The sequence below is a fragment of the Caloenas nicobarica genome, chromosome 5, assembly GCF_036013445.1.
Source record: "Caloenas nicobarica isolate bCalNic1 chromosome 5, bCalNic1.hap1, whole genome shotgun sequence".
Taxonomy (NCBI): Eukaryota; Metazoa; Chordata; class Aves; order Columbiformes; family Columbidae; genus Caloenas; species Caloenas nicobarica.
The window spans coordinates 68,057,529-68,081,763 of NC_088249.1; the positions used below are offsets into that span (position 1 = coordinate 68,057,529).

Here is a 24,235-nt window from a genome sequence, read left to right on the forward strand (position 1 = left end):
GCCGCCGCCTCCGCTCCCGTCCGGGCTGCCGCGGGAGGGAGGGCGGCAGCGCGGCGGGGCTGAGCCCGGGAGGCGGCGGCAGCGAGCGCATTCGTCCCCACAGATGGGAGCTAAAAAAAAAAGAATGAAAGGGTGGAAAGAAAACTGTAAGCTGTCGACGAGGATGGGATTCGAACCCACGCGTGCAGAGCACAATGGATTAGCAGTCCATCGCCTTAACCACTCGGCCACCTCGTCACGGCAACGCTCTTTCTGGCGGAGCCTATAAGAAACTACACAGACAGCTCGGAGCATCTTCTCCCGCCCGGCGCTCCCTCTGCGAGATGGCGCCGGACACTCGGCTCTTTTTTGGCCCAACGCAGAGCGACGGCACAGCGCGGGGACTGAGCAACCCTGCGCGGGCCGGCAACGGGCACGCCAGCCCCATCGCTGCGGCTGCGGGGCGCGCTGGCGAGGGGAGTACGGAAACACCGGGCACCGGACCGATTCTGTGGAGGCCGCCATGTTGTACGGAGCGCTGGGGGGCGCCACGCTGTACGGCGGCCGCCGTAGAGCGCCGCTCTGCTGTCGTCACGACGGCGATTTGGCGCGAAGCGCAGGCGCGCCGGGCGGCGGTTGGATTTGAATAGCGAAGCGGCGGCTGCTTAGCCCGCGGGGGGGCTGGCGGCGGAGACGGAGACGGAGAGCAGCGGGGGGAGCTCCGCCGGGGAGGGCCCCGCCCGGAGCAGCAGGTGAGAGCGGCCGCGGCCGGGTCCCGGCGGGGGGAAGGCGAGAAGAGGCCGGGCCGGGGGAGCGCGGGAGCGCCTGAGGCGACGGTGGTTACCGTGTCCCCGGGGCGGATCCCGCGGGTTAACGGCCGCGAAGGGGAGGCGAAGGGCGAGAGGAAAGGAGAGGAAAGGCCTCCCCCTCCGGGAGCGGGTTGAGCGGCGTCGGGCCCGGGCCTGAGGAGATTCCAGCGGGGGGCCGGGTCGGGATCGAAGCGTGAGGGGAATCGCCTGATAAACCCAGCGGTAGATGCGGCTGGGTCAGCACGAAGTAATCAGCGTTTGGGGAAGACGCGGATAGAAGCGATAACGAGGCGTAATTCAGCCTTCGGAGGTTGTTCGGCCGGTCCTGTCAGGGAAACACGGCGAGACTCGAAACGGCCTCGGCAGGAGCCCGAATAAATCGGTTCTTGCTCTTGGAGAGAGGGCAGACTGAGGAGACTTGGAGATCTGTAAGATCGTCAGTTGTAAACAAACGTGTGGAATTATTATTTGTGTCCGCAGTGTGGAACAGGGAGGTATTTAATTATCGAATACAAGAACAAAAAGTGATGCTTTTTCATAAACAGATAAGAAAGCACCTCCACTCGCCACCACACGCGTGTGGGTCAAAGACGTGTCAATAATTCCAAGAAGGAGTGACTGCTGAGCAGGGTGACGGGGACGCGCACTCCGGACCAGAGCCCCTCCTGGCAGCAGGCTGGGCTTTCTCGCCCTGCAGAAACACTGCCTGTGAGCAAACTGGTGTTTCTGAGAAGATTGTTCCTTTTCCTCCCCCCATAACTCAAACTCTGCTCTGCCTTGTGAGCAATATCCCAATAATACACAACAGCGGTTTATGTGATTTAGCGTTTTGCTAATCTTTTTCCTACATAAGGCTTAGTCTTAGCCTGGAAAATAAGAGTCAGTTTGTGGTTTAAATGGCTGACAGGGAGGTAACTGGCTTGGTGGACAAGAGAGAGCAGTGGGTGTTGGTTATTGGGGGGAAATTATTGTGTTTGAGCTCCTGATGGGAGGGCTTAACCAAGACGGGGCCAGGCTCTTCTCAGTTGTCTCTAGTGAAGGAACAAGAAGCAATGGGCACTAAATGAAATACAAGAAATTCCATTTAAACCTAAGGGGGGAAACGGATGCAATGGTGGAACATTGTCTGGAGAGACTGTGGGCTTTCAACCTTTGGAGATATTTCGAGCTGGAAGGGACAATGTCCCGAGGAACCTGCCATGGGCTGGACTGTGACCCGCAGACCCCAGAGCCTGGGACTGAAACGCAAACGCTGAGCAGTTCTGTGTGATCTCTCCATTTGTAATTGTAAAACTTGATGGTAAATTTAACAAATCCCTCAATTCTTGCTTAGGCAAGGGTTTCTCCTACAATGTTGCTTGCTGAGGTTTAGCAAGGGGACAATAAGTAACGCGATAAATGCTGTCAGATTGCATATAGCTCTCCTGTAAGTGTACTTGGTGTAGTTATCGATGAAGGGGTGCATGTAGATAAAGATCATCATTGAAGTCTAGGAAATTGCACCAAAAATTACATGTATTGATCTCATAGTGTTGATTCTGTGGTACATCTTTTTGATGGCCTTTGTCAGGAGATGGAAGTTTTGAGGAATATTAACCTGGTATTCAAAGACCCGGGTTTTGTTGCAGTTTATGAGAAACATTAGGCAATATTAACTCTGTGTTAGCACTGGTGTCTGTCTGTGTGGGTTAATTAATTTTATCCCTTTATGCAGCTTTTGATAAGTGTGTTTTTCTGTGCTAATGGGAGTTACTTGCATTGATGGAAGATACTCTTGGGGTGCGGGGAGAAGTAGTGACTGAAAAATTGTCTTGTGTGTCAGAGCGAACTAGCAAACTTTGTGTTGTGTAAGCTTCGGTCACATTTATCTCTAACAGTTACCAGTTACTTAAATAAAAGGATGCCTAACCAGTAAGGCTTAAACTGTCAGCACAGCTGTTTTATAATATGATATATAACAAGAAAACGGGGACTTGAGGGGCCTGTCACACTTCAGTGCATTCCTGTGACTAGAGAAAGATGGAGAGAAAAATTACAGTGTCTAAGGCCAGCATCTAGTTGTTGCTGTATGCAACTTTCTTACCGACGTTCATTAATATTTTTGGATTTCAGGACTGTATTTTATAGGAGAAGCACATCCTTCAGAAATGGACAATATTTATGCAGACCCGAACACGGAAAAGTAAGTTGAAAACTTCTAAGAATTTTATTGTGGTATAAATGTGGTCGTTTAGAGCCAAAAGTTTCTTAATCCCTGTGTGCTCTTCAGCATGTCTTGAATGCAATGTGTTTTCCATTGTGAATAGGAACAGGCAGTTTCTTTGACCGAGTGTAGGAAAGCGCTGAGGAAATCTCAGCAGTGGATTGTCTGGAGACTGAATGACCATGGGGTCTGGATGGCAACCTGCTGAATTTTCCAAAGCTTATTTTTGGGAACTAGTGCTAGAATGAATGATCTATTCCAAGCAAGCTTGTTTATTTAATTTCACACTTGTAAAAATAACGGAGAAATCAATTTATTAACCTTAAAAACATGGCAGTAATACATCTTGGTTCAAGTTTATTCCTGAATACCTGTTTCCTTTTTCTCCTTCTAGTGACAATACAGAGCACATCAGACGGAAGCGACTGTCCTCTGTGAGTAACTTAAGGCATTTCTCAAAATAAAACCATGTGAGTGAAGGAAGGAGAGGGAAGCTGTAAAGAGGAACATTTCAAAACCTTCCAAAAGCAAATGAAGAGCCTATCAGATGGATGTGATTGATTGGGGCACGGTGACTCTTAGAAATTCTCTCCAGCCAAGTAATCAGCTCTCGTAGTTGGGGCTGATCTTATCAACTATTATATTTTCTTTTAGATTTTAAAGGCTCCGCGAAATCCTCTTGATGATCTGGGAAATGGGAATGAATTGACGCAGGTAAGTCTATTAAGTCCTTTCTTGCCGATGCTCTTAACATCTTCAGTTTGCTCCTCAACTTGTCGCTGATTAAACTGTGTCTCTAGAATAATGCAGGTTTAAAAACTCTTGTAATAACTGCTTAGGACGATAATGTTTGGAGTACTAGATATTATAAGAAACCCATCGACTTTTTCTTATACTTCTATTTTACATCAGAGTATTTCTTCTGTCAAGAAAAGAGGAATAAAGAGAGATTAACAGGCATAACTTGCTGCTGTAGTCCATTTGGCTTGAATTTGATCCACTAGTGTACAAACTGGTATCGTCTGTAGGATGAGTTTACATCTGAAAAAAAGAAACAGCCTGCCAATTTATTTGAAGTAAAAGCTAAAAAAAATAAACATTTTAATCCATAAATATATGCAGAACATATTTCATGTTTATAGTCTGTTGTTTCTTAGGAATTGTAACCATAGGCCTGTTCAGTTTGGATTTCTTTTTAAATGCTGTTTCCACCTGGGGTGTGTTCAGTGGACTAATCATCTAGTTGCAGCATATATTGATATGATTTATGTGTTGCTTATTACAGAACTTGAAAACTCATTTTTAGCATATGAGGCTTTCAGTAAAAAGCCTCTAATAATTTCTTTAGAATATGGAATACGAACCTGAAATATTTATGTGCAACACATCTACTTCAAAACGGGGTTGGGAGCGAAGAGCAGCTCACAGTCTTCATTTAAACTTTATCTGTTAGCAATGATGGACAGTGCTGCTAATGAGCCATATAAGACTCAGATACAGGAGTGTGACCTCATTCATAACTGCTTGTGGTGCTGACATGATTTTTTAAAAAAATAGGTATTTGATAGGCTTTGTTAGCCCTGTGCACAGAAGTGTTAATACTTGGTGTTTTCTGGAACACCGAGTGTTCCACTGTCCTGGGACTGAGCTGTTAGTCAGGGAGCTCATTGCAGACAACGGCACCGCAGTGATGTGATGAATTAGCTTTCCAGTGTCTGTAATATTGCATCCTTACATACCGTGTACCATTGCATTGGTATGATCATGTAGTCGCTGACATCATTTCAATAGGAAATGAATCCTTCCCTTTTTGCCATAAAGACAAACCATTACTACTATTTTTTTTTTTCAGTTGTCATAATGGAAAACTAAAGAAAAAATAAAAATCCTGCAACTCTCTTGTTAAGCAACTACATATATTTTCCCTTGTATGCCAGACAAAAATCCTCATCCCTGCTATTCTGGCAGTTCTCACAAAGTGTCTTTAGATCCTGCTTCTTAGGAGTCATCTTTATGTCAGGAGAAGCTGGAGAGCTATGAAGTAGTTTGAGGATGTTGGTAATTATCTGCTGGACTTGTTGGGCTCATACATCACTGTTTTGAGACAGTTGTGGGTTTTTTGGTTGGTTTTGTGTCCCATGAAAAGCTGTGCCTACTGTGGCTGATGGGACAGGAACAGTTCTCTGTGCATCAGTGTTGTGTTCTTTATTGTCAGGATATCAATATAGAAAAACGTAAGAAAAACTCTCGCCGTGTCAGCTTTGCGAACACCATAAAGTAAGTTTGACATGAAGGATGCAGATCTGCATCCTTTATTTCAGCATAAAATGTGGGCTCTGGGTAATAATGTGGTCACAGCAAGGTTGCTGTTTGTGTATGTTTGGGACTGTTTGGTGAAGGCAAACTGGTGACTTGTTCCGTTGACTTGATTTTGAGCCCTAAGAGAGCCGTTATGCAATTTATCTTCCTAGCCAGAAAAACAAGACAAAACAAAAACGGCTCCGTGAATTCAATATAATTAGGAATTTATGTTTCCTGATAAATGTTTTAGTGATTTTTATCTTAAGTATGATAAGGGCGTCTTCCTTCTGGAAAACATGGTTGGGTTCAGTAAGCTTCTGGCTTTTGATATCTCATTTCAGAACATACCATGTGGAAAAGATTGAAATTGGGGCTGATTTTTTTTTTCGACTCTATTTATTTGTTTGCTTCAAAACAGATAGTCGTGTTTTTCAAAAACTGAGTTGTGTGGTTCTGTTTTGTTTGTTTGATTTTCCTCTAGCTGCAGAGTCTTCCAGCGAGATCTTAAGAATAACACATCAGAAAGCGCAGGTAAAACTCCTTTCTCCTGATAGGATTCGCAGACTATTAGCAATGAGATTTCAGCCCGAATTTAAGGAGTCGGGCCTGTCAGTCACAGGTAAGGGACAATGTGCTCAGCTGTTCATCATGGACTGGCTGAAAACCCATTAGTTTCTGGTACTGTGGACCTTGTAGCTCAGAAAAGGAATTATTTTCTTAGACAAAATGCACCTAGGACAAAATCTGCCCTGGGGATTTAGATCAAAAGGCTGAGCAGAATGTCGTATTTGCTCTGTCAAAGGTTACCTAGGAGGAATCTGAAAAGCTAATGCATTTTCAGGTACTTTGCTTCTCTGGGGTTTTGCCACAATAAGAAGGCACATCAAGAGCAAGGACTTCAGAACAGTTTCTTCTGTGCAGTTTACTCTTGTCTCCAAATATTCTGATCGTGCTTCTCACATTGTAACATAATTTCCTTACTATTTTTAGAGCATGAAGCAGATACGGGGAATGATGTCCTGCTTAATCAGTAAGTTTGAAAAATATTCCCATGATTATAGAGTTCTGTCCTACAAATAGGTTTCTTCACGTAACACAGAACCATCAAAATATTGCCCCTCAAAGAAATTCAGCATACTTATTTATTTAGATATAAAATTGCTCAGTGTTTTTGATTGATGAAAGAAGGGATAGAGCAAAAAAAGCATTTAACTGTGTTGGTCACTCACGAAAAGCTGGTGGTTTCTGAAAAACTGAACAATTACGGCTTGAGACTGCTTCCTTCCAAAGCGGATTGCTTGGGAAAGACCTACCAGATTCCACAGCTGATAGACACAGCCTTTGATATTTATTACCATAACTTTTCCCCTCAGAGGTAGGTAAAGTCTTAGTCTGGCCTCAAAGTTCTGGTCTAGATAAAGCATGATGATGGGATTTTTAAAATTTAAATGACCTGGTAAGTCAAGTAACAGATCTAGACAGTTCCTCTGTGTGCAGGGGGATTTCCTACATTTAAAATGTGTGGGGAGGAAACAGCTTGTGTACAACTGCAGTTAACTCGGGCTTTTAAATGCATCAACCCAATATAGTAATGCGTGTGTGTGCGCACACATCTATATAAATAAAGACCAGTACTCTAGCTGAGGTCTCTTGGTCTTGAAAGAGCAATAAATAAAAGAGTGGAGAGCAGAAGGCACGAGGAGTTAGACAGAAAACCACACAAGCTGGTCCTTGTATCCTGTTTGTTTTACAGCACGATGATTTCAGGCTTTGGGAACACTGCTTCATTTCCCCAAAGGAGCGGGAATAACTGAAACTGGAAGTTCTGAGTTAAAAAGAAATAATTAATCTTTTCTCTTTTTTGACTTGTCACTGTGGAAATAAAAATGCCGTGTGCGGTTTGACCGGTGGTTTGTGGCATGCTAAGATGAGAGGATCTCGGGGGGGAAAATAAGATTGCAGCTCAAATTAGAGTATATGGAAGGCACATCCGTAGTGTCTGGTATCCCTGCCTGGTCCCATGTGAGCCATGCAGTAGAAGCCTGTGCCTTTTCAGCACACTGCTGATGCCTTCTGTTCTGAAATCTTGTAACAAACTGTTTACCTAAACCATCTTTTGTAGAAATGAAGAACCTGAAGCTGTTCCGTGTGAGATCACTGGTGAGTTTGGAAATAGATGTAATAACAAAATGACTGTCTACTCAAAACTACTGGTTCTGTTTGAATAATTTCAACATTCGTACAACAATCTCCCTGCCCGAGACAATTATTGCATGAAGGGGCTTTGGCCCACAAAGCTGTTACAAGCATCACAAAGCAGAAGTGTGAGTAGCACTTGCACGTGCTGAAAGGAGTACGGAAAATATTTTTCAGGATATATTTGCTTTTAATTGTACTTACTTACTCAGTGGTATTTGTAAAATGAGTGCTTAGATCTCCAGCTCAGTGGATAAAATAATAAGAAAATAGTACAACAAATGGAGTATTTCCCTTTCTTCCGCCAGGGATGAACACTTTGCTTCATGCCCCCATCCAGGCGTTGGCACAGCAGACCGAGGTATGTGAAGGCTTTCATTTTTTTGGTGCTGAAAGTATCAGTGTCCAAAATATATTAAAACCATGTGTTGCCTCTTGTTAATGAACATTCTAACAAACCAGTTAAAATCTAGTGTGGATAAGATGTGTACCACGAGGCTGTAAAGGGCAGATGGAACCTGTCTCTCGTTCTGGGTGATGTATTTGGTTGTGCTTCTAGTACATTTTATTGCTTGCATTTATAAAATAGCATCCGTAATTTGAAGTAAACGTGAAGCTGTTCCTAACCTATATTCATTATGTTTGATAAAATACAGTGTTATATCTTGTTACTGGCCAATTTTTTCGCACAGCTTTAAAACTGTAAGTCATCTCTCTCAAAGAGACTAAAATCTCCCTTGTCAGTGGTGGAAATGTGTTTTACAACATCCAACGTGGTGCTGCTGCTCTGGGGCTTGTGCGGGATCAGCTGGGCGAGGTTTTGGCTCAGCTGGGGGGGAAGTGGAAACCGCTGTAGAGAAATAGAAAATACTGATCCATAAGGCTCTGTAATTGTTCCATCCTTACCAAAATATGTCTGGATATGAAGTCTTTGCCCAACAGTAAAACTGAGACACATTCTTTAAAAAAAAAAGCCATTGAAATATGATATGTGCTGATAATTAAGTTGTCATCCTTTTCTTGAATGTATTATTGCTTATCTAGAAGGACTGAACTCAATCCTTTTTTTTTTTTTCCAAAAAAGAATGTAAAGCTATAGCTGTAACCTTAGGACTGCATTAGTTGACTTTTGTTTCAAATAGATTTCAAATAGAGTAAAGCATCGTATCATTTGTTTTAAGTGTCAGTAACTGTAATTTCTCCCTCTTTTTTTAGTGGCATGATGTGGACAATGGGATTCAAAGGACAAATCGATTTGACACCACCCTCATCTTTTCAGATGAAAACGAAATGGACATGACAGCCAGTCACACTGCAGTGATTACTCGGAACCAGAGAAACAACCAAGCTGACGAAACTGAGAAAATAGATATCACGTCGTTTCTGGCTGGGTTAAACTGTAACAATGAAAAGGCAGAAACGAGCAAGGAATTTAATTTTTTTTCTGACCCTTCAAACCATCCGTGCCCATCTTTTGAACAGAAGGAAGATGCTACCACTGCAAAAAAAATAAATTTCAATGAATTTTTGATGAGCTTGAAGTCAAACAAAAAGGCACCCAGTGCTGTTGAGCAACCTGAAAAAGAAAATGTTTTTTTTGTCCCTTCACAAGTCTCGGAAGACGTGGCACGATCGTCAGTGGAATTTGTGTATTCCCGTGAGCCACCAGACAGCTGCAATGTAACACAAATCTTCCGAGGGCAGGACGATGGGATGGAAATGACGAACTGCCAGACGCCTGCTGCCAAAGCCGCGGTTGGCGTTGGGGAAGCTCCGCTGGAGCCGTCGCTGTGTGTGGGTGTCACCAAGGCTTTCGCAGCTGCCGGAAGGGACAGGACAACCACTCACACTGCGAAAATGTCTTTGCCCTTTTCCAGCGTCGGGAATCAAAGTCTAAACGTCAAAATGGATTTCCCAGCCACAGAGTCAAATAATTCTGTATTAAAGAGAGCATCTAATCAGCACTTAATTGTTCAGCGGGACACTCAACTTTGTACAGAAAAAAACCCAGTAAATGTTGAAGACAGACGAGATCCTCCAGTGCTGCAAACTGTCAAACAAGAGGCCAGAACAATTTCCGCCATCCCAGGATCCATTTATTCTGAGACCGTCTTCCGAGGTGATAAAACTGTTGTTTTTTCTAGATGTGATGAGATGGAAATTACTGGGAATTACACAGATGTAATCTATAGTGACAGCACCAAAGAAATGAACAGTTCCTGCCATAAACCCTTTGAGAAGCCAGTTAATACAAACTCTTCACGAGCAGAAACCAGATGTCCTGCAGGCGGTGACAGGGACGTGACGAGGAGTCTGACATCTTTAGATAATCGAGCTTCCGTGTCCTATAAAAACACTGCACTTGAACTATCTTTGGGCTCAGATGAACGAATCGAAAGAGTAACCCAGGATCCCAGGACTGCTTCAGTGAACGTTGGGTTTGAATCACGTACAAATTCAGTGTCTACTGATGTTTTCAAGGGTGGAGTTCAGCACCGACCAGCAAACTCTCAGCATGTTTCTCTGCCGGGTGAGAAGACAGTGATATTCTCAGAAGATATGGACTTGACTAAAACCTGGCTTGTCAAGGACGATGGGAAGAATGTGGAAAATGAACCTGCTGGAGTGTTTGCCTCTGTCACCTGCAAACCTCATTTCCTTGGTGACAGACCTACTTCTCCCACTTTAAATGAACAGGAAGAAATGGAAGTAACAAAATGCCATGCTGTTGCCATCCACGATCAAAGCAACAGGATGACTGCAGAAGCAAAACAAGTGCATTGTCAAATAATTTCAAGAAAGAACCAGAACAAAAATATCAGTGAAGGTGCAAATTCTTTAGATATGGACAAGGAAAATCTTGAGGTGACCAGTATTGGTGGGAATGTTAAAAGAAGCCAGGCTATAGAAATGAGTACTAAAGATCTTGAGAGGATAATGGTTGATACGAAGCTTGGAAAAACAAACTCTCAGGCAAGTGGTCCCAGTTCCTGTGCAAAGAGCTTGTGTTCATTACAGGAGCAAAAGAGAGAAGTCCCTGAGAATATTGTCACTGACACCAGTGCATTCGTGTCTTTGCAAAGTCAAAAAGTTGTTGTGTCTCAGCCTTTGGGAAAAAGCCTTCTAAATGCTTCAGTTTCCTGCACAAATGACAAAACGTGCGGATTTTCAGTTGATGAAAACATGGACATAACCAAAACTCATCCTGCTGCCCTTGATGTTGCTCCTGCTCATATAGTACAAGAATACGAGAATAATCGTAATCAAAATAATGTAATATCCAAGCAGCTGCAACACCAGACCTTGCTGTTTTCTGGTAGTTCTGGGGCAGACATCACAAGTCAGACCATAGCAATGGAATGTGGGGATTTGAAAATGAACACAAATAAGCAAACTGTTACTCCTTTGGCTCCAAGAGGTTCATTTATTTCCAGCAATGAACCTGCTCCCTCTGGAATGAAAGGAAACGAACCACCTGGAACAATATTAGGAATAAATGCAGACTGCCCAATCTCAGACAGGCAAGAGAAAACCCATCCTATGAAGGTAGTAACCAAAGGATTGGCAACTCGTGTAGGTTCTGAGGGAGATTTTTCAATTGGTAAAACAGTTTCTTCCGAAGAGGATTTTAGAAATCCTCCCTCGGTTGCTGGCCTGTGGCCGGAGGGGAATGAAGAGCCGTTCCTGGCCCGGACAGCTGAGCCACAGTGGGGAAGGTCCCAGTTGCCTTCGTTTTTGGAAAAGTCTGTTGTGTTTCCCTCTGGTGAAAACATGGACTTGACTGGAAACTGTGCGGTAATGGCTCCTGACATCAACCCTGTCTTATCAGAAAGAAAAGCAGTGCCTGGATACCTTGTTGAAGATGAAAATAAAACAATGTCCTTAAAAAAAGAGGTCACGATGACAATAAATCCTCAGGAGCAGTCTGATGTGTACTCCTTGGTATCTGTCAAGAAGATGTTAACCATGACTGGTTTAAAACAGTTGCCTTTTGCAGGTGAGCAAACTACCATATTTTCAGAAGATGCTGATATGGACATCACCAGGAGTCATCAAGTTTCAGCAGGCAACAAAATAATTTTGCAGCATAAAAGTTCGACTGATGAAATATCCTTAGTTTCTGGAGATAAAACTTGTGTTTTTACCTACAATAATGACATGGAAATAAGTAGACTCGATACTGTTGCAACTGATAAATCTGCGGAAAGGACTGTGTCTCGAGGGATGCTTAACATGGCTAAAAGGCCTGCAAGGAAAAGCTTGAAGGGAACAACTGGGGAAAAGACTGTTGTATTTTCGCTGAGCGATGAGAATATTGACATGGAGATCACAGCGAGCCACACGGCCGCAATAGGCCATGAAATTGTCTCGCAAAATGAGGGAGGGCTTCATCCCGTCTCCTCAGCGCATCCCGCTCAGACCCTTCTGTTCACGAGCAGCCAGGCTGACATGGACATCACCAGGTCTTGCTCTGCTGATAAAATTACCATAAAAGTTGTGTGTGATGCTAAACCAGACTCAAGTAAGGAGGCTGGAGAGCAAGCGCTTTCAAATAGCGAAGTTACTGTGTTTGCTGTGGATGATATGGAAATCACTAAAGCCCATAACGTAGCTTTGGAAGAAAATCCTCTGCGAGGTCGGCAGCTCAGCCAGGCTGTTCCTGTTGCTGCCTTGGGGACGTTCGCGCCATACCAGGCTGACATGGACATGACCGAGTCTCACCCTGCTGAGAGAGTCTTACATGAGGACAGATTAAACCTGTCTCAGCAGGTAGGGCAGGAGGCCACTTCAGAGAGCAAAACCGTTGTTTTTGCTTTGGCTGAGGATATGGATATCACTAAAACTCACACAGCTGTAGTAAGTGGTAAGATTGGTGGACAGGACAGAGGTCCTGCTGATAAAACCATTGTGTTTCCCCATAACCAAGATGATATGGAAATAACTGCATCTCATACCGCTGCTGTTAATGACGGTATTCCTGGATTTGAGAACCAAGACGTGTCACATACAAGCACTCAGCAACCAGACCTGCATAGAGCCTCGTCGTCTTGTAGAGATGAAGTCGATTCCCTGCATATGAAAGACCTGAATGGTGAATATCAAACAAAATCCCGCGATAAGCCCAGCATTCCCTCTCCTGCTTTGTCGGCCGCAGCATTTCCTACCGGGAAAGGAGCCGTCGAAGTCCTCAGTGGCACAACACCAGATCCCGTTTGTTCGGTCTCCCTTGCAGGAGAGACTATGGATGTGCCGGCACCACAGGATCTTCCCCTACCCACGGATGACACTGTCCCTGGGAGCGGGCAGCAGCATCTCGCGCCTCCAGAAAACCCAAAATCACAGCGAGCGCTTCTCGGGCTTCCAAGTCCCGGGCCTGTGGGTTGCAGTGAGGAAAATGGGGATGTGGTGTCCCGCGTTCCACCCCTCATCCAGCAACTGGGTTCTCCAGATGCACGTAGTACTCAGAGAAATCAAGTACTGAAAAGTGATTCAGCTGGACAGGAAGGTTTAGGTCAAGATTTAGGTTTGGCTGGAGCAAACCTTGTTCCAGTTCCTAACATGAAATCAAAGGAAAATGAGGGGCTGTCAGCTGAAGGGGAGACACCTCCAAAAGACTTTCAAATAAACTCTGAACAAAATAAGCAACTTCTGGTCAGTGACAGTCCGGGAAATCAAATAGATCCCGCTCTTGCACCTAAACGATCAGGTATTTTAAATATTTGTTCAAAACTGAAAAATATCAGAAGGAAATCTGCAGTTCTCTCGGTTTCTGAAACTGCTTGTTCTGACCAGCTGCCCAAATCATCAGCTCAGCCAGAGGATACCTTGAGGTTAGGAAAAAATACTGTAAATGATCCAAATAATTCATTTCCTACCAAAAAGCAGGAGAACGCATGCCTTGAAGCTGGAGCTGCTCCCATGGGTGCGAATTTAGGCATGGCACTTAAGGATAAATACCAAGGACTAAATGTCCCTCTAGGTATCTTCCAGCCTAAATTACCAAACAGAAGAAATCCTTCTGTTTCTAGTGTTCAAGACGTAAACGCAAAACCTTCAGACAAAGGAGAAGCACCAGTTTCAGAAATAAGTGAAAATGCTGGTGAAACCCCAGGTAACCAGAAGTCTAGTAGGCAGATTTTCAGCCCTTCTCAGTTCATAGCAGAAGAATTTCTTCCTGTCTTCCTAGAAGAAATGGATTCAAACGAATCTGTAAGCTCTGAATTCATTGAAAATGCTTGCACTGAGATAAGCAAAAACCAAAACTCCCACAATGAAAACAATCAAATTGAAGAGTCAAAAACTTGCAACAACACAAAAAGAGCTTTGGAACAAGATGAGGAGGATGTTCAAAGTCCAAAGAAGCTCAGGAGGGATGAAACCTTGGCTGGTGAGGCCTCCCGAGACTTGCAGGTGAGCCCGTCACCTTGGTAAGGACACAGCCCACACCAACAAACGCTTTGGTGTAAATGTGGGGGTGTCAGCAGGTTTGTGGGGAGGTTTCCTTGTTTCTCTTCATCACCAGTTTGCCCTCCTTTTGCTATGTTGTCCCCTGTGTTTTTCATTGTTTGCTAAAACAGGAGAATCAGCTTGATGTGTGTGACTTTGCTGAGCCATGCAAAACAGAATAAGGGATGTGCCAATTTTAAGCCACTCCACAGTATCCTTTTAATCCTTTCTCAGCTAAATACTCTTAGTCCACTGAATCAAACTATTTGCTACTTGTTGCTTAGGCACAATGGCAGACTAAGGTCTAAAGCGATTATCTAAAATCCAAACATGGATGTTTAGTTTAAATTAGCTTTTGTATAGACAATACAAATTGCAGCTGAATCAAGAAAATCTGTGCAAATTCGAAGCATTAATTTGACCTTAAAAATAAATTTGTACATCATCAGTAGAAATTTACTAGTTCCAAAAGCTGGCAGAGTGGGCTGTGGTGGCTGCTGGTTTGAAAAATGAATGAAGGATTTTACAGCCTTACTTCCTACATGTGGTCACAGGAAATGGCTTAACTGGCCATATGCTGGTTAGGTATAAAATGTGTCAACACTAAAAATGAAACAACTCTGAATGGCAAGAAACAGCTACAATAAACTAGTGATCGACTTATTCCTGTACTGTTTCATGTAACTCTTTTAATATTTAACTTGCTGATATTAGGTTACTTTTGGCACTGTGTCTCAAAGCCGGGTAGAAGTTCACGAAGGTGACGATCCTCCCACCGTGTCGGTGAAAAGCCCTGAGTGCACTCAGGCCAGCACCAGCAGCTCTCTGGACTGGGTCAGGGCTGACGCAGAACTCACAAGTAAGCCTGGCTTTGTGCTGGGGGGCTCAGGCCTCGCTTTGCCTTGAAAGGTCTGTCTGCCCCCTGGGAACTGCTTGGAGTCTCGTTCTCAGATTTATTCCTTTTCAGTACGGTACATGTGGCTTTTTATTTTTCTAGAGCTAATGAGCTCAGGTTTGTATTTCCATAAGAATATTATTAACCCTAGCAATATCCCTTTTTAATTTTTTTTTCTTTTGGCCAGGTCAGCGAAGCAGTCAGATGGAGCCTCAGCTCCTCACAGACAGTATTTGTGAAGATAACTTGTGGGAGGTATGTGAACAGCTGAAAGATGGTCACTTCTTGTCCTAACAGGAAAAATACTTGTGTGCGTGTATGCAAGTAAGCGTTCTTGCTCGAAAAATGTACTTATCTGTATGTTTTTCCTCATCTTTACAGAAATTTCAGGACGGTGTTATCACAGTTGGGGAGTTTTTTACACTTGTTCAAGTCCATGTTCCGATTCAGAAGCCCCGGCACAGCCATCTTCCTGCCACTGTGAGTGTCTGGCCTTTGCTTTGCGCAATATCACTGACCTGAAATTATATTCCTTTGTCTTTTTTTTAATTATTATTTTTATCATCTAACTGGTCTGTATTGAGAGTCTTTACATGAGCTAAGCCAGAAGCCAGTTCCGCCGTGCCAAGTGCGTTACACATGATGTGCTTCCTCTTGTCTCTTTGCTTCTTCACCTTTGATAAGTCTGATGCTTTTTTTTCTCCTCAGTACTGAAAAAGAGAGTCAATTTAAATCTCTTCACAGAATACCATATATTCAAGATTATCTGTTCTTGGATAAATACACTCATTCTTGCTTTTTTAACTAGTTTTATGGATGGTAAGTTTGAAAGTAAGAATTAGAAGCTCAGTCTAACCTTTTCACTTTGTATTCTTACTGTGTCCATCAGCCACCGCAATCAGAATCCTGAAATGCTGCTCTGCACTCCTGTTCCCTGTTCTACTTTTCTTCATATGTCCTTCCCTATGACTTTACTACTCTTTTTCTTCCCCTCAAGTCTATCCTGCCTGAACCCGTCTATCCTGCCTGAACCCAGTTTCCGTATCCTCATCCCAAAAGGTTTCTGCTGAATCCTTGCAGATGTGGGAACTTTTTTTTTCACTTGCAGACAAGTACCACTCGTTGGTAGTAACTTGGTGCTGAACAAGGCAAAAACATGTACGCATGTTTTTCAAATACTCGTCTAAAAAGGTGTTAACCTCTTTCTTTTTTTTTTTTTTTTTGTTTGAGCTCTAGTGATGAGGCGTATGTCTCAAAGGGAAGTCCCAGCTCAACAGTCAGGAAACACGGGGCATAAAAATGGAATGACGAGTCCTGAATGAAAATGATCATTTCAGTATGTTAGGCTGCCTCCATTATTGGTTTTCTGTTCTGTTCTGCAAAAATAAAGCTTCTGGCCTTTTGCTGGTTTCTGTACATGAATGGATTGCAAGTTACTGTTTCTGAAAAAAAAATGCCTTTTTTTTTCTTCACAATTTCCCCATTTTCCCCAGTGTGCGGTTTCTGCCCCACCTACCGCAGAAGACCTCCTGTACAGCCAGTACGTTTATCGCCCCAAGCTGCGCATTTATGAAGAAGACTGCCAGGCCCTTTTGCAGATGATAGATGAGTAAGTGTTTTTTTCAGGCACAGAGTATATTGGTAATTTTATTTCTCAGCTCTAGCTTCATGCAGAGTGGCCTGAAGAAAATTAATGCATCACATATGGGAAAAATAACAAATGATAGTTAACCTACTTTATGCTGGCAGCCAGTTTATTGCATATTTAGCGGGTATAGGGCAAACTCTTGGGGAAGAGTTGTAGTTATGGAGATAATTAAAGTTTGATTTATGTGCTTCTTTATGTGCTTGGTGCAACTGCAACGAGACTTTCAACTTTTTTTTTTTTCCATGTTTCAGGTTAAAACCGTATGTAGATGTCCAGGATCAGCTCCTGGTGAACGTGAACAAGAGTTTGTGGGAAGTAATGAGAACCTGCTCAGATGAAGAGGTAATACTGCATGCAGAGAGAATGCTGTTTCATATATAATGAAGATAATGAAGAAGTAAGGTTAGTCGATGTATTCAAATAAAATAAAAACCAGAATGGTCACAGAATAACTAGGCAGGTAGGTGATACAAGGCAAAATATTTTCTGAATGGAAGACTGCTATGAGAACTTCTAATTTGTCAGAAGAATGCAAGGATATGTGCCCTTTAAAATATATTAAAGTGAATGTGTTGCTATAAAACTGAAAAACTTGATAATTCAGATTGAGAATTCAGGTTAGTTGAGGACAGAAAAGAGAAACTTGAGAAGGGCCTACGCAAACGGTGCAGTTTTAGAAGGAAAAAAATGAACCACAGAGACTCTGCTGCTTCATTGGTGGAGCAGAATTGTCCATTAACTTAAATGCTTATTTAGTTCAGAAAGACACGTGATGTTGCAGGACATGCAATGAGAAAAATATGTGTCATTAAAAATAAAGCTGCATACAGGATTTGGAGTGTAACAATGGTATCACATGCCAAAACAATAGATGAAACCAGAGGGTATTTAAAGGAGAACGTTAATGATAACAGGCACAAAAAGCACACCGAAGACATTTTTATTTAAAAAACAGAAGCATTATAAAAGTATCCCAACAAGAACTGACAAGGTAGATTGAGATTCTATTTTCCATGGCTTTAATGCCAAGAATAAAGATCTACTCAATGAAAAGAAAGAGTCAAAATTGCTAAAAGCCGGTATTTTTTCATAGCTCATTAGACTGATAGAGGGTATCAGTGCAGCTATGTTATTAACCAGATTTGGGAAGAATTACACTTAGGAACAATGAAAGCACCTGGAACCCTTAGCTAAGAGTAACAAACATGAAAGCTTATTAATCAAATCTCTATAAACCGCAGTTACAGTGATACCACCTGTGTGTTCCATTCATTGCAGCTGAAGAGCTTTGGGGCAGAACTGAACAAAATGAAATCCTATTTCACCAAGGAGAGTAAAATCTTGGCTCACAACGAGAAGGCGACGCTGTACAGCAAACTGCTGCAGAGCGCACAGGTAACGTGCCACGAGGCTGCAGAGCTGGAGCTTGAAACAAAGGAACTTTCCCATGTTTTGTCTGCCCTTGACTGCCACGTGGAGGAGCCTAATTCTTGTGTGGAGCAGTGCATTCCCTTGAAAGGTTTCTCTTATTAAACATGCTTCCCTTTTATTTATAAGCAAATGTAAAACATTGGGACAGTGACTTTATTGCAGTATAGCAACCTTCTGCTGAAGGGTTTTGGCAGTTGAAGTAACAGAGTGAAAAACAGGAGTATTAAAGGAAATGCCACCAGAAGTTAGCTCGTTATACTGCACTAATGTCAGTAACTAGCAAGGAAATACAGAAGTAACGCATTGTGATAGCAGAAACGCGCAAGTGTAGAAAGCTTCAGCAATTTATTTACTTACATGTCTTATCTCCTCTCTTCATAAGAAAACTTATCAGGAAGATCCCTTGTTATGTACCAAGCACCTTCCTACACGTGGCTACTGCCTTAGTGTTTGCCAGTCTGCCTCTTCCTTCTAACGACAAAATATTTCAGCTGCTTTCTTTAGTTTCTTAGCAAGCAAAGATCCATTTGGTGGTTCCAGAACACAATTCAGCTTTTTAAAACATGTCGTAGACTTGTGTAAGCAGAGTCTAATTCTCCCACCTCAGGAGCAATACGGCCAGCTGCAGTCCAGAACGGAACGGATGGATGAATTGATCCAGGAGGCCCAGAGCTGTCTCCTTGCTCTGGGGGCAGGTATGGTTTTCCACACCAGTGACAGATATGCCGATTTCTCTCTTTTTCTGCAAAGCTGCTGTTTAAATGGTCTGTTCAAGATTCTGTGTGGTGTTTTATTGGAATTTTACAGTCCTTTGCTGCACAAGCTGCAGCCAGCACTTGGCATTGCTGCATAACGATGCTCTGGGTATTCTCCCTTCTTTCTTCCAACTGATTTTTCTTCCAATGCCTTAAGTAAAAATCAAATTGCGTGGTAGCAGCTTTGAAACAATGCAATAAAATGAGTTTTCCTTGTTGTTACTTTTTTAGGGTTTTGGTAGATACCCTTCTGGCTTTTTGTCCATTTTTCTTAGTTAGTTTTGAAATACTAAGATTTATAGAATCCACAGACAAATAAAATAAAATCTGAGTATTGAATCTGGGAGTTCTGCAGAGACCTGATACTTCTTTCCCGTAGATTCGGACCAGGAAGAACAGGAAACAGACTGCAGTGATGAAATGCCGCAAGTGAAAAATCTGGAGGAAGGTAATAGTACTTTTTGGTTTGTTTGGGTTTTTTTGGGTTTTTGTTTGGTTGTTTTTTCGTTTTGTTTTTTGGGGGTTTTTGTTGTTGTTTTTTCATTCTGGAGAGGGTGATACTCAAGCCCGCCCTGATATATTAATTCTGATATGGATGCAAGCACCAGTGCTTTCTTTTCTGCATTGGATATAGCTAATTACAGAGATGTTTAAGTATGAAAAAGACCGTTTTGCCCCTGGAAAACATGGCATTTAGAACTTGGTACAGTGTGATGCGAAGAGCGCGTGCTGGCTATCGTATTCAGCACTTTAATTGTTCAATAATTACTAACCTTTAACTGCATATCTGTAGCCAGGTAGGAGTAACAGCCATCAAGTTGAGACCTTTTGTGTTGTTAAGAACAGTGACTGCGCAGCAAGTTAGGCCTGGCTTTGCTGCTCTTTCCTCTCGTAGCTTTTTTCCTTTTCTCTTAGAATTGGAAAGCCTCAAAGCCGAAGAAGGGGAACTTCAAAGGTAAGATGGCAAAGGGGATCTAAAGACCTTACCTAACGTGTGCACATCCAGCTTTTAGAGGGCTGGTGGGTTTTTAACCCGAGTGCTTGGTTTATCTTTGCAGAGAATTGGCAGAGCTGGAGACTGAGAATGAGCAAATGCTTGTCCAGATGAACCAGCTACAGGAAAAAGAAAAAAGCTGCCAGGAACTCCTGGAAAAATATGAGTAAGGAAAAGACCTTCAGGTTTTAATCAGCTAGTTCTGGGCTTCACATTTGTATATAAATGGTTTTGGTTTTCCTTGGTATTTGACCTGGGCAATCTTTGGGTGCCCATCTCAGCCTGGGATAAAAGCCTCGCTGCACTTCCACGTGTGGTGTGCTGGTTTTCTATTAACAGCTTTGCCATGACGCTCTGCATTCAGTCTTTCTATGTCTAGCTCTCCTCCAACTCCAAAACAAACATTTACGTAAAAAAAAAAAAAATAGCATTATGCTTGTGTTCCCAACCCATTCTTACATTCTGTTGGAAAGTGAAAATGTTGTTGCTGTATTATGTGGTAACAGCTGCAAGTGCACTTAACACTCTGATCTTTATCCTTCAAATAATTGTGTTGGTGGCTTGAAACTGAGGGTGACGGTGTTCTTTCCTCTCCTTTTAGCTTCACCGAGTGGGAGATCACTGAATGGAGCGAACAGCAGGCAGTCTTCAGTTTTCTTTATGATTCTATTGAACTCACCGTTGTGTTTGGACCCCCCATAGGTGAGTCGCAAAACTGGTAGGTTTCTGTTTTATGAATTTGAAAGGTTAAATAGTTACATAATAGAAACCTAAACTTGTATATTCGTGAAGATCTGCTGAAAGGAAATAGAAACCGTACTACAGCAGGAGCATGTAAGCTGAGAGAGAATATGTTTATTAGTGCTTTCTGTGAAAATTCAGAAAAGTATGTGATGAATGGTTGTTCCTGAAGAGGAAGCGCTATTACTCCAGATTTAAGTGTGGAAACAACAACCATTTGGGTTTTTTTCCTCCTCAGATGGTGATGTTTTCGGTGAAGATCCTTCCAGAAAGATAGTTAGCCTGAACTTCGAGTCTCTCCTGGATGGTAAGATTTTTTTGAGTAGCTTGAAAGTAGCTGCCCTGGTAATCTCTTCTTGGGAAGACATCTGTAAATTCGTGGTTTATCTGCTAATGCATTACTGTACGACTTTTAAAAGATTTCTGGCAACGTGGTTTTCTTTTGTGTTACAGAGGAAAAAGCTCCACCCTCTTCGTGTTTAGTCCAAAGGCTCATCTTCCAGTTTATTGAGAGTCAGGGATGCTGGCAGGAAAAGTGTCCCTCGCTGCACTACTTGCCCCAGGTGATGTTCCAGGAAAGCTGTAAGACTCTGAAAGGACATTAAATCCTTTCTGTCACAGAGAATAGGGCCAATACTGAGAGGAAAGCTGAATGACTGCTTCATCAGTGCAAATCAAAATCTGCATTGTGAAAATTCTGTGAGAGGAAGTACCTGTCCCAGAAGGCAAAAGTCCTAAGAGCTCTGGTTTTCTTCCTTGTTTGCTGCATTAATGTCTGTCTGCCTTAGCGATTTCTTAAAATCTCTTTTTTCTACTAGTAGAAATTAAAGAATTGAGCTGAATGCCGTTCTGCTTCCTAAAGAATTAATGGTTTAAATCACCAAGCCAAATTTACTGTTCCTGTATGTCTCTGCGTGCCTGTTGGCAAAGCTGGAAGGAGAAACTTAAGGCAAATATATACATATGCATATACAAATGTAGATGTGTTGTTATGCTTGTACAATTTCATCTTCACGTCCAAACTGAGATAGCAGTTAAACTACATTTTTTTAAAATACTTCCTAGGATAAACTGCATTTTCAAGTGTCTCATAGTCACAGTCCAAGTGCCAATGCGATGGCTTTTCTGATTGCCCACTTAGGTCCTTCATGACGTCTCTTTGGTGGTGAGTCATTGCAAGATCTTAGGAGAGGAGATTGAGTTCCTGGAGAGATGGGGTGGCAAATTTAACCTTCTGAAGACAGATGTCAACGACACCAAGTGAGTAACTTCAGATGGAGTTCACACCAGTGCTTCCCAGACTGTCTCTAGATAATCAGGAACAAAACACTGAAATATTTTCAATTTGGTTTTCTTGAAATTGTTGTTAAAAGTAGTGGCATAAACTCTCAATCTAATTTCTTTTAATGCAATTGCACGACTATGTCCAAATACATGGAAATTAAGCTGTTCTTGGATTCAGCCGCTTCCTGCCTGTCACATAAGCTCTCCTTCTGTGCTGCTTTCCTGTTTGTCTTCACCATCTCACTTAAAACTTTAGGCCAGAGTGCAGCAACACAAAGGAAATGGCCAAGAGTTTACCTGCAGCTTAGTGCTTTGTTTCTTTTAATCTTCTATTTGCTTCAGCCAAGCAGAATCAGTCATTGAAGGACAAATGCACTTAAACTAAATCTTAGAATTGTGGAAATGGAGGTAAATCCACCCTACTTAAAACTTCAGAAAACTTTAGCTACCTAGGAATATTTTATGTTAACTAGAAAACTTATTTTTTTTATTATTACCCTGTGTTCTCCCATAGTTTTTGGAATGTTGTGTGAGTTATGTGTATTAACATTCTCTGCGAGGACAGCTGGGGTTTTGTTCTCTGCCTCAGTGTCAAGAGTGCCGGTAGTTTTAGAGTGGGAAGGTTCTTTCAACCCGATTTATGGAGTTACTGTGAGCCTATGCTGGAACTCTTTAGAAGTTATTGATCCTTTTGCATCAATTACAACATTTTCACTTCTGGAACATAATTCAAAGTGGTAGCTCTACATTCGAATATGTCGTATTGATCTTTGTGTTTGTGTTTATTTCACATACAGAGTGAAGCTTCTGTTCTCAGCTTCCGCAGCCTTTGCCAAGTTTGAGTTGACCCTGTCTCTATCTGCCAACTACCCATCAGCCTCCCTGCCCTTCACTGTCCGAAAACAAATTGGGAATATTGGGTGAGTTGAACAGAAAGAACTGCTCCGTACAACTTTGGTTTAAAGCTAGGGATGGAGAATTAAATGTTCTGTATCCTCTCAAATGTGATAATTTTGTCTTTCCCAGGGAGGAGGAGATTTCTGCTGTTCTCTCCAGCGTGCCCAGCGGGTACCACTATCTGCGGAGAATCGTCAGCTTGATTCATCAGAATTTGCTGCAGGCTCCCTCGTGATGCAGGACTGCAGAAGTCAGGCTGGACGTCTTTGGATTTCAGCTTTGTAAGAATTCCAGCTGTTCCCCACTAGAACAGGGGTGCTGTTAGTGACCCAGCCCTTCAGTCATCTTGTTCATAACTGGTTGATATCCAGGGTGCGTGGTGTAGGCCACAAGTTCTTAGAAGGGCAGATGTCTCTAAAGAGGAGAAAGACTAATTCCTTATGTCTCTATAAACCAAACCTGCCTTTATCTTCTTTCAGTCACCGGTGCTCTTGGTCTCCTTGTCCAGTCTTTCCTAGTATGGATATTCTTCTGAGGTAGCATGTTAATTCTGTTCTGGGTTGATTTACAGAGCTCTTGTATAAAACAATGATGAGTATTTTCTAAATTAACATGACTGGAACTGACTTTTGCTGTCATTACTTTCCCTCCTGTGGAGCATTTTAACATATCACATCACGTTTGACTTTTAGGAGTTTCCTGGAACCCCTCGCAAAACACAGCGACTCTAGTCCTGCCTCTGATGAACCAGGGGACCTGTCGTAATTAACCAGGTGGCCAAAGCCAGAAATCCCTTTGTCGTGAAGATGAAAGATCCCTGTGCTTGGCCAAAGACTTTGTGGTGTAACAGACCCAAAGCTGCTGGGCTCCCCCGCGCGATCCTCTCCAACGGGACCTTTGTTCAGATATTCAGTGTCTTTGTCCCGTACAATCCGTCTCTTGGTTCCTGTGCCTTGTCTGGGTTTGTAATGCGTTAGAATTTATTGAGGAGACTGAGCTACTTAAATTTAGGCGGCATCTGCAACATGGTTGGTGCGGCCTCGGTTGGGTTTGTACATCTGGTGTATATTGTGTGGGTTCAGCTGTTGGAACTGATCCAGCCCCGATCGCGTTCGTGGTACAAGTGCTGTCCATCTCTGCTGTCCATCCGTAGGCAGATGGAAATTTCTGTATCTCTGTAAAATGTTGAGGTTTAAAAATGTTGTCATGTGTTTAAGTGTTTATAGATTGTGGGGTTTTTGTCTTTTTACAAATTTTTCCTTTGATTTGGAAGGTTGAAGTTCATTAAACATTTTGGTTATTTTTCCTCCTTCAAGGTCTGGTTATTGGCTGCTCTACTTAAACCCGTGACTGAAAATTTCCCTGCTGCTATTGAAATAACCTTGTTAGCCTTTTGGGAGGACTTTTTGTAAGATGAATTTGTCTGTTTTTTCCTGCATTTCCTAGTGTTAGCTTTCTATGGCCTGGATTTTGCAGAAGATTTTTTATTATTATTTATTTATTACAAAAATAGTGGCAAAGCTGCAAATGACTTGGGTATTATACCTGGAATAACTTTTAAATTTCCTGAGATGGTTATATGAGTGTTACGACCCAGTGGAGGGTGCTGCAGCATTACCCAGCGGGGGCTGCTTCATTTGTCTGGTTCTGTTTTC

General features: G+C 42.6%; 1 protein-coding gene and 1 non-coding gene across 2 annotated transcripts; one reads left to right on the forward strand and one right to left on the reverse strand.

Moving 5' to 3' along the window:
• Nucleotides 1–155: 155 nt before the first annotated feature.
• TRNAS-GCU (transfer RNA serine (anticodon GCU)) lies at nt 156–237 on the reverse strand. The gene has a single exon. It is a non-coding gene; the product is annotated as a tRNA-Ser (tRNA).
• Nucleotides 238–661: 424 nt separating this feature from the next.
• KNL1 (kinetochore scaffold 1) lies at nt 662–22,815 on the forward strand. The gene is made up of 26 exons (XM_065636578.1): nt 662–731; nt 2,901–2,970; nt 3,386–3,425; nt 3,646–3,705; nt 5,207–5,268; nt 5,774–5,823; nt 6,283–6,322; nt 7,415–7,452; nt 7,797–7,849; nt 8,704–13,899; nt 14,650–14,794; nt 15,018–15,085; nt 15,212–15,310; nt 16,324–16,439; nt 16,730–16,820; nt 17,757–17,873; nt 18,517–18,604; nt 19,044–19,112; nt 19,580–19,619; nt 19,723–19,824; nt 20,260–20,360; nt 20,638–20,706; nt 20,853–20,962; nt 21,541–21,659; nt 22,481–22,603; nt 22,710–22,815. The coding sequence occupies exons 2-26, from the start codon at nt 2,936–2,938 to the stop codon at nt 22,813–22,815; spliced, it is 7,137 nt and encodes a 2,378-aa protein (XP_065492650.1). The 5' UTR covers nt 662–731; nt 2,901–2,935.
• The last annotated feature ends 1,420 nt before the right edge of the window (nt 22,816–24,235 follow it).

Coding starts and splice junctions, on each gene's coding strand:
- KNL1 (XM_065636578.1), top strand. CDS start 2,936: ATGGACAATATTTATGCAGACCCGAACACGGAAAA. Junction 6,323..7,414: donor AATGATGTCCTGCTTAATCA/GTAAGTTTGAAA, acceptor CATCTTTTGTAG/AAATGAAGAACCTGAAGCTG. Junction 20,361..20,637: donor TGTGTTTGGACCCCCCATAG/GTGAGTCGCAAA, acceptor TTTCCTCCTCAG/ATGGTGATGTTTTCGGTGAA.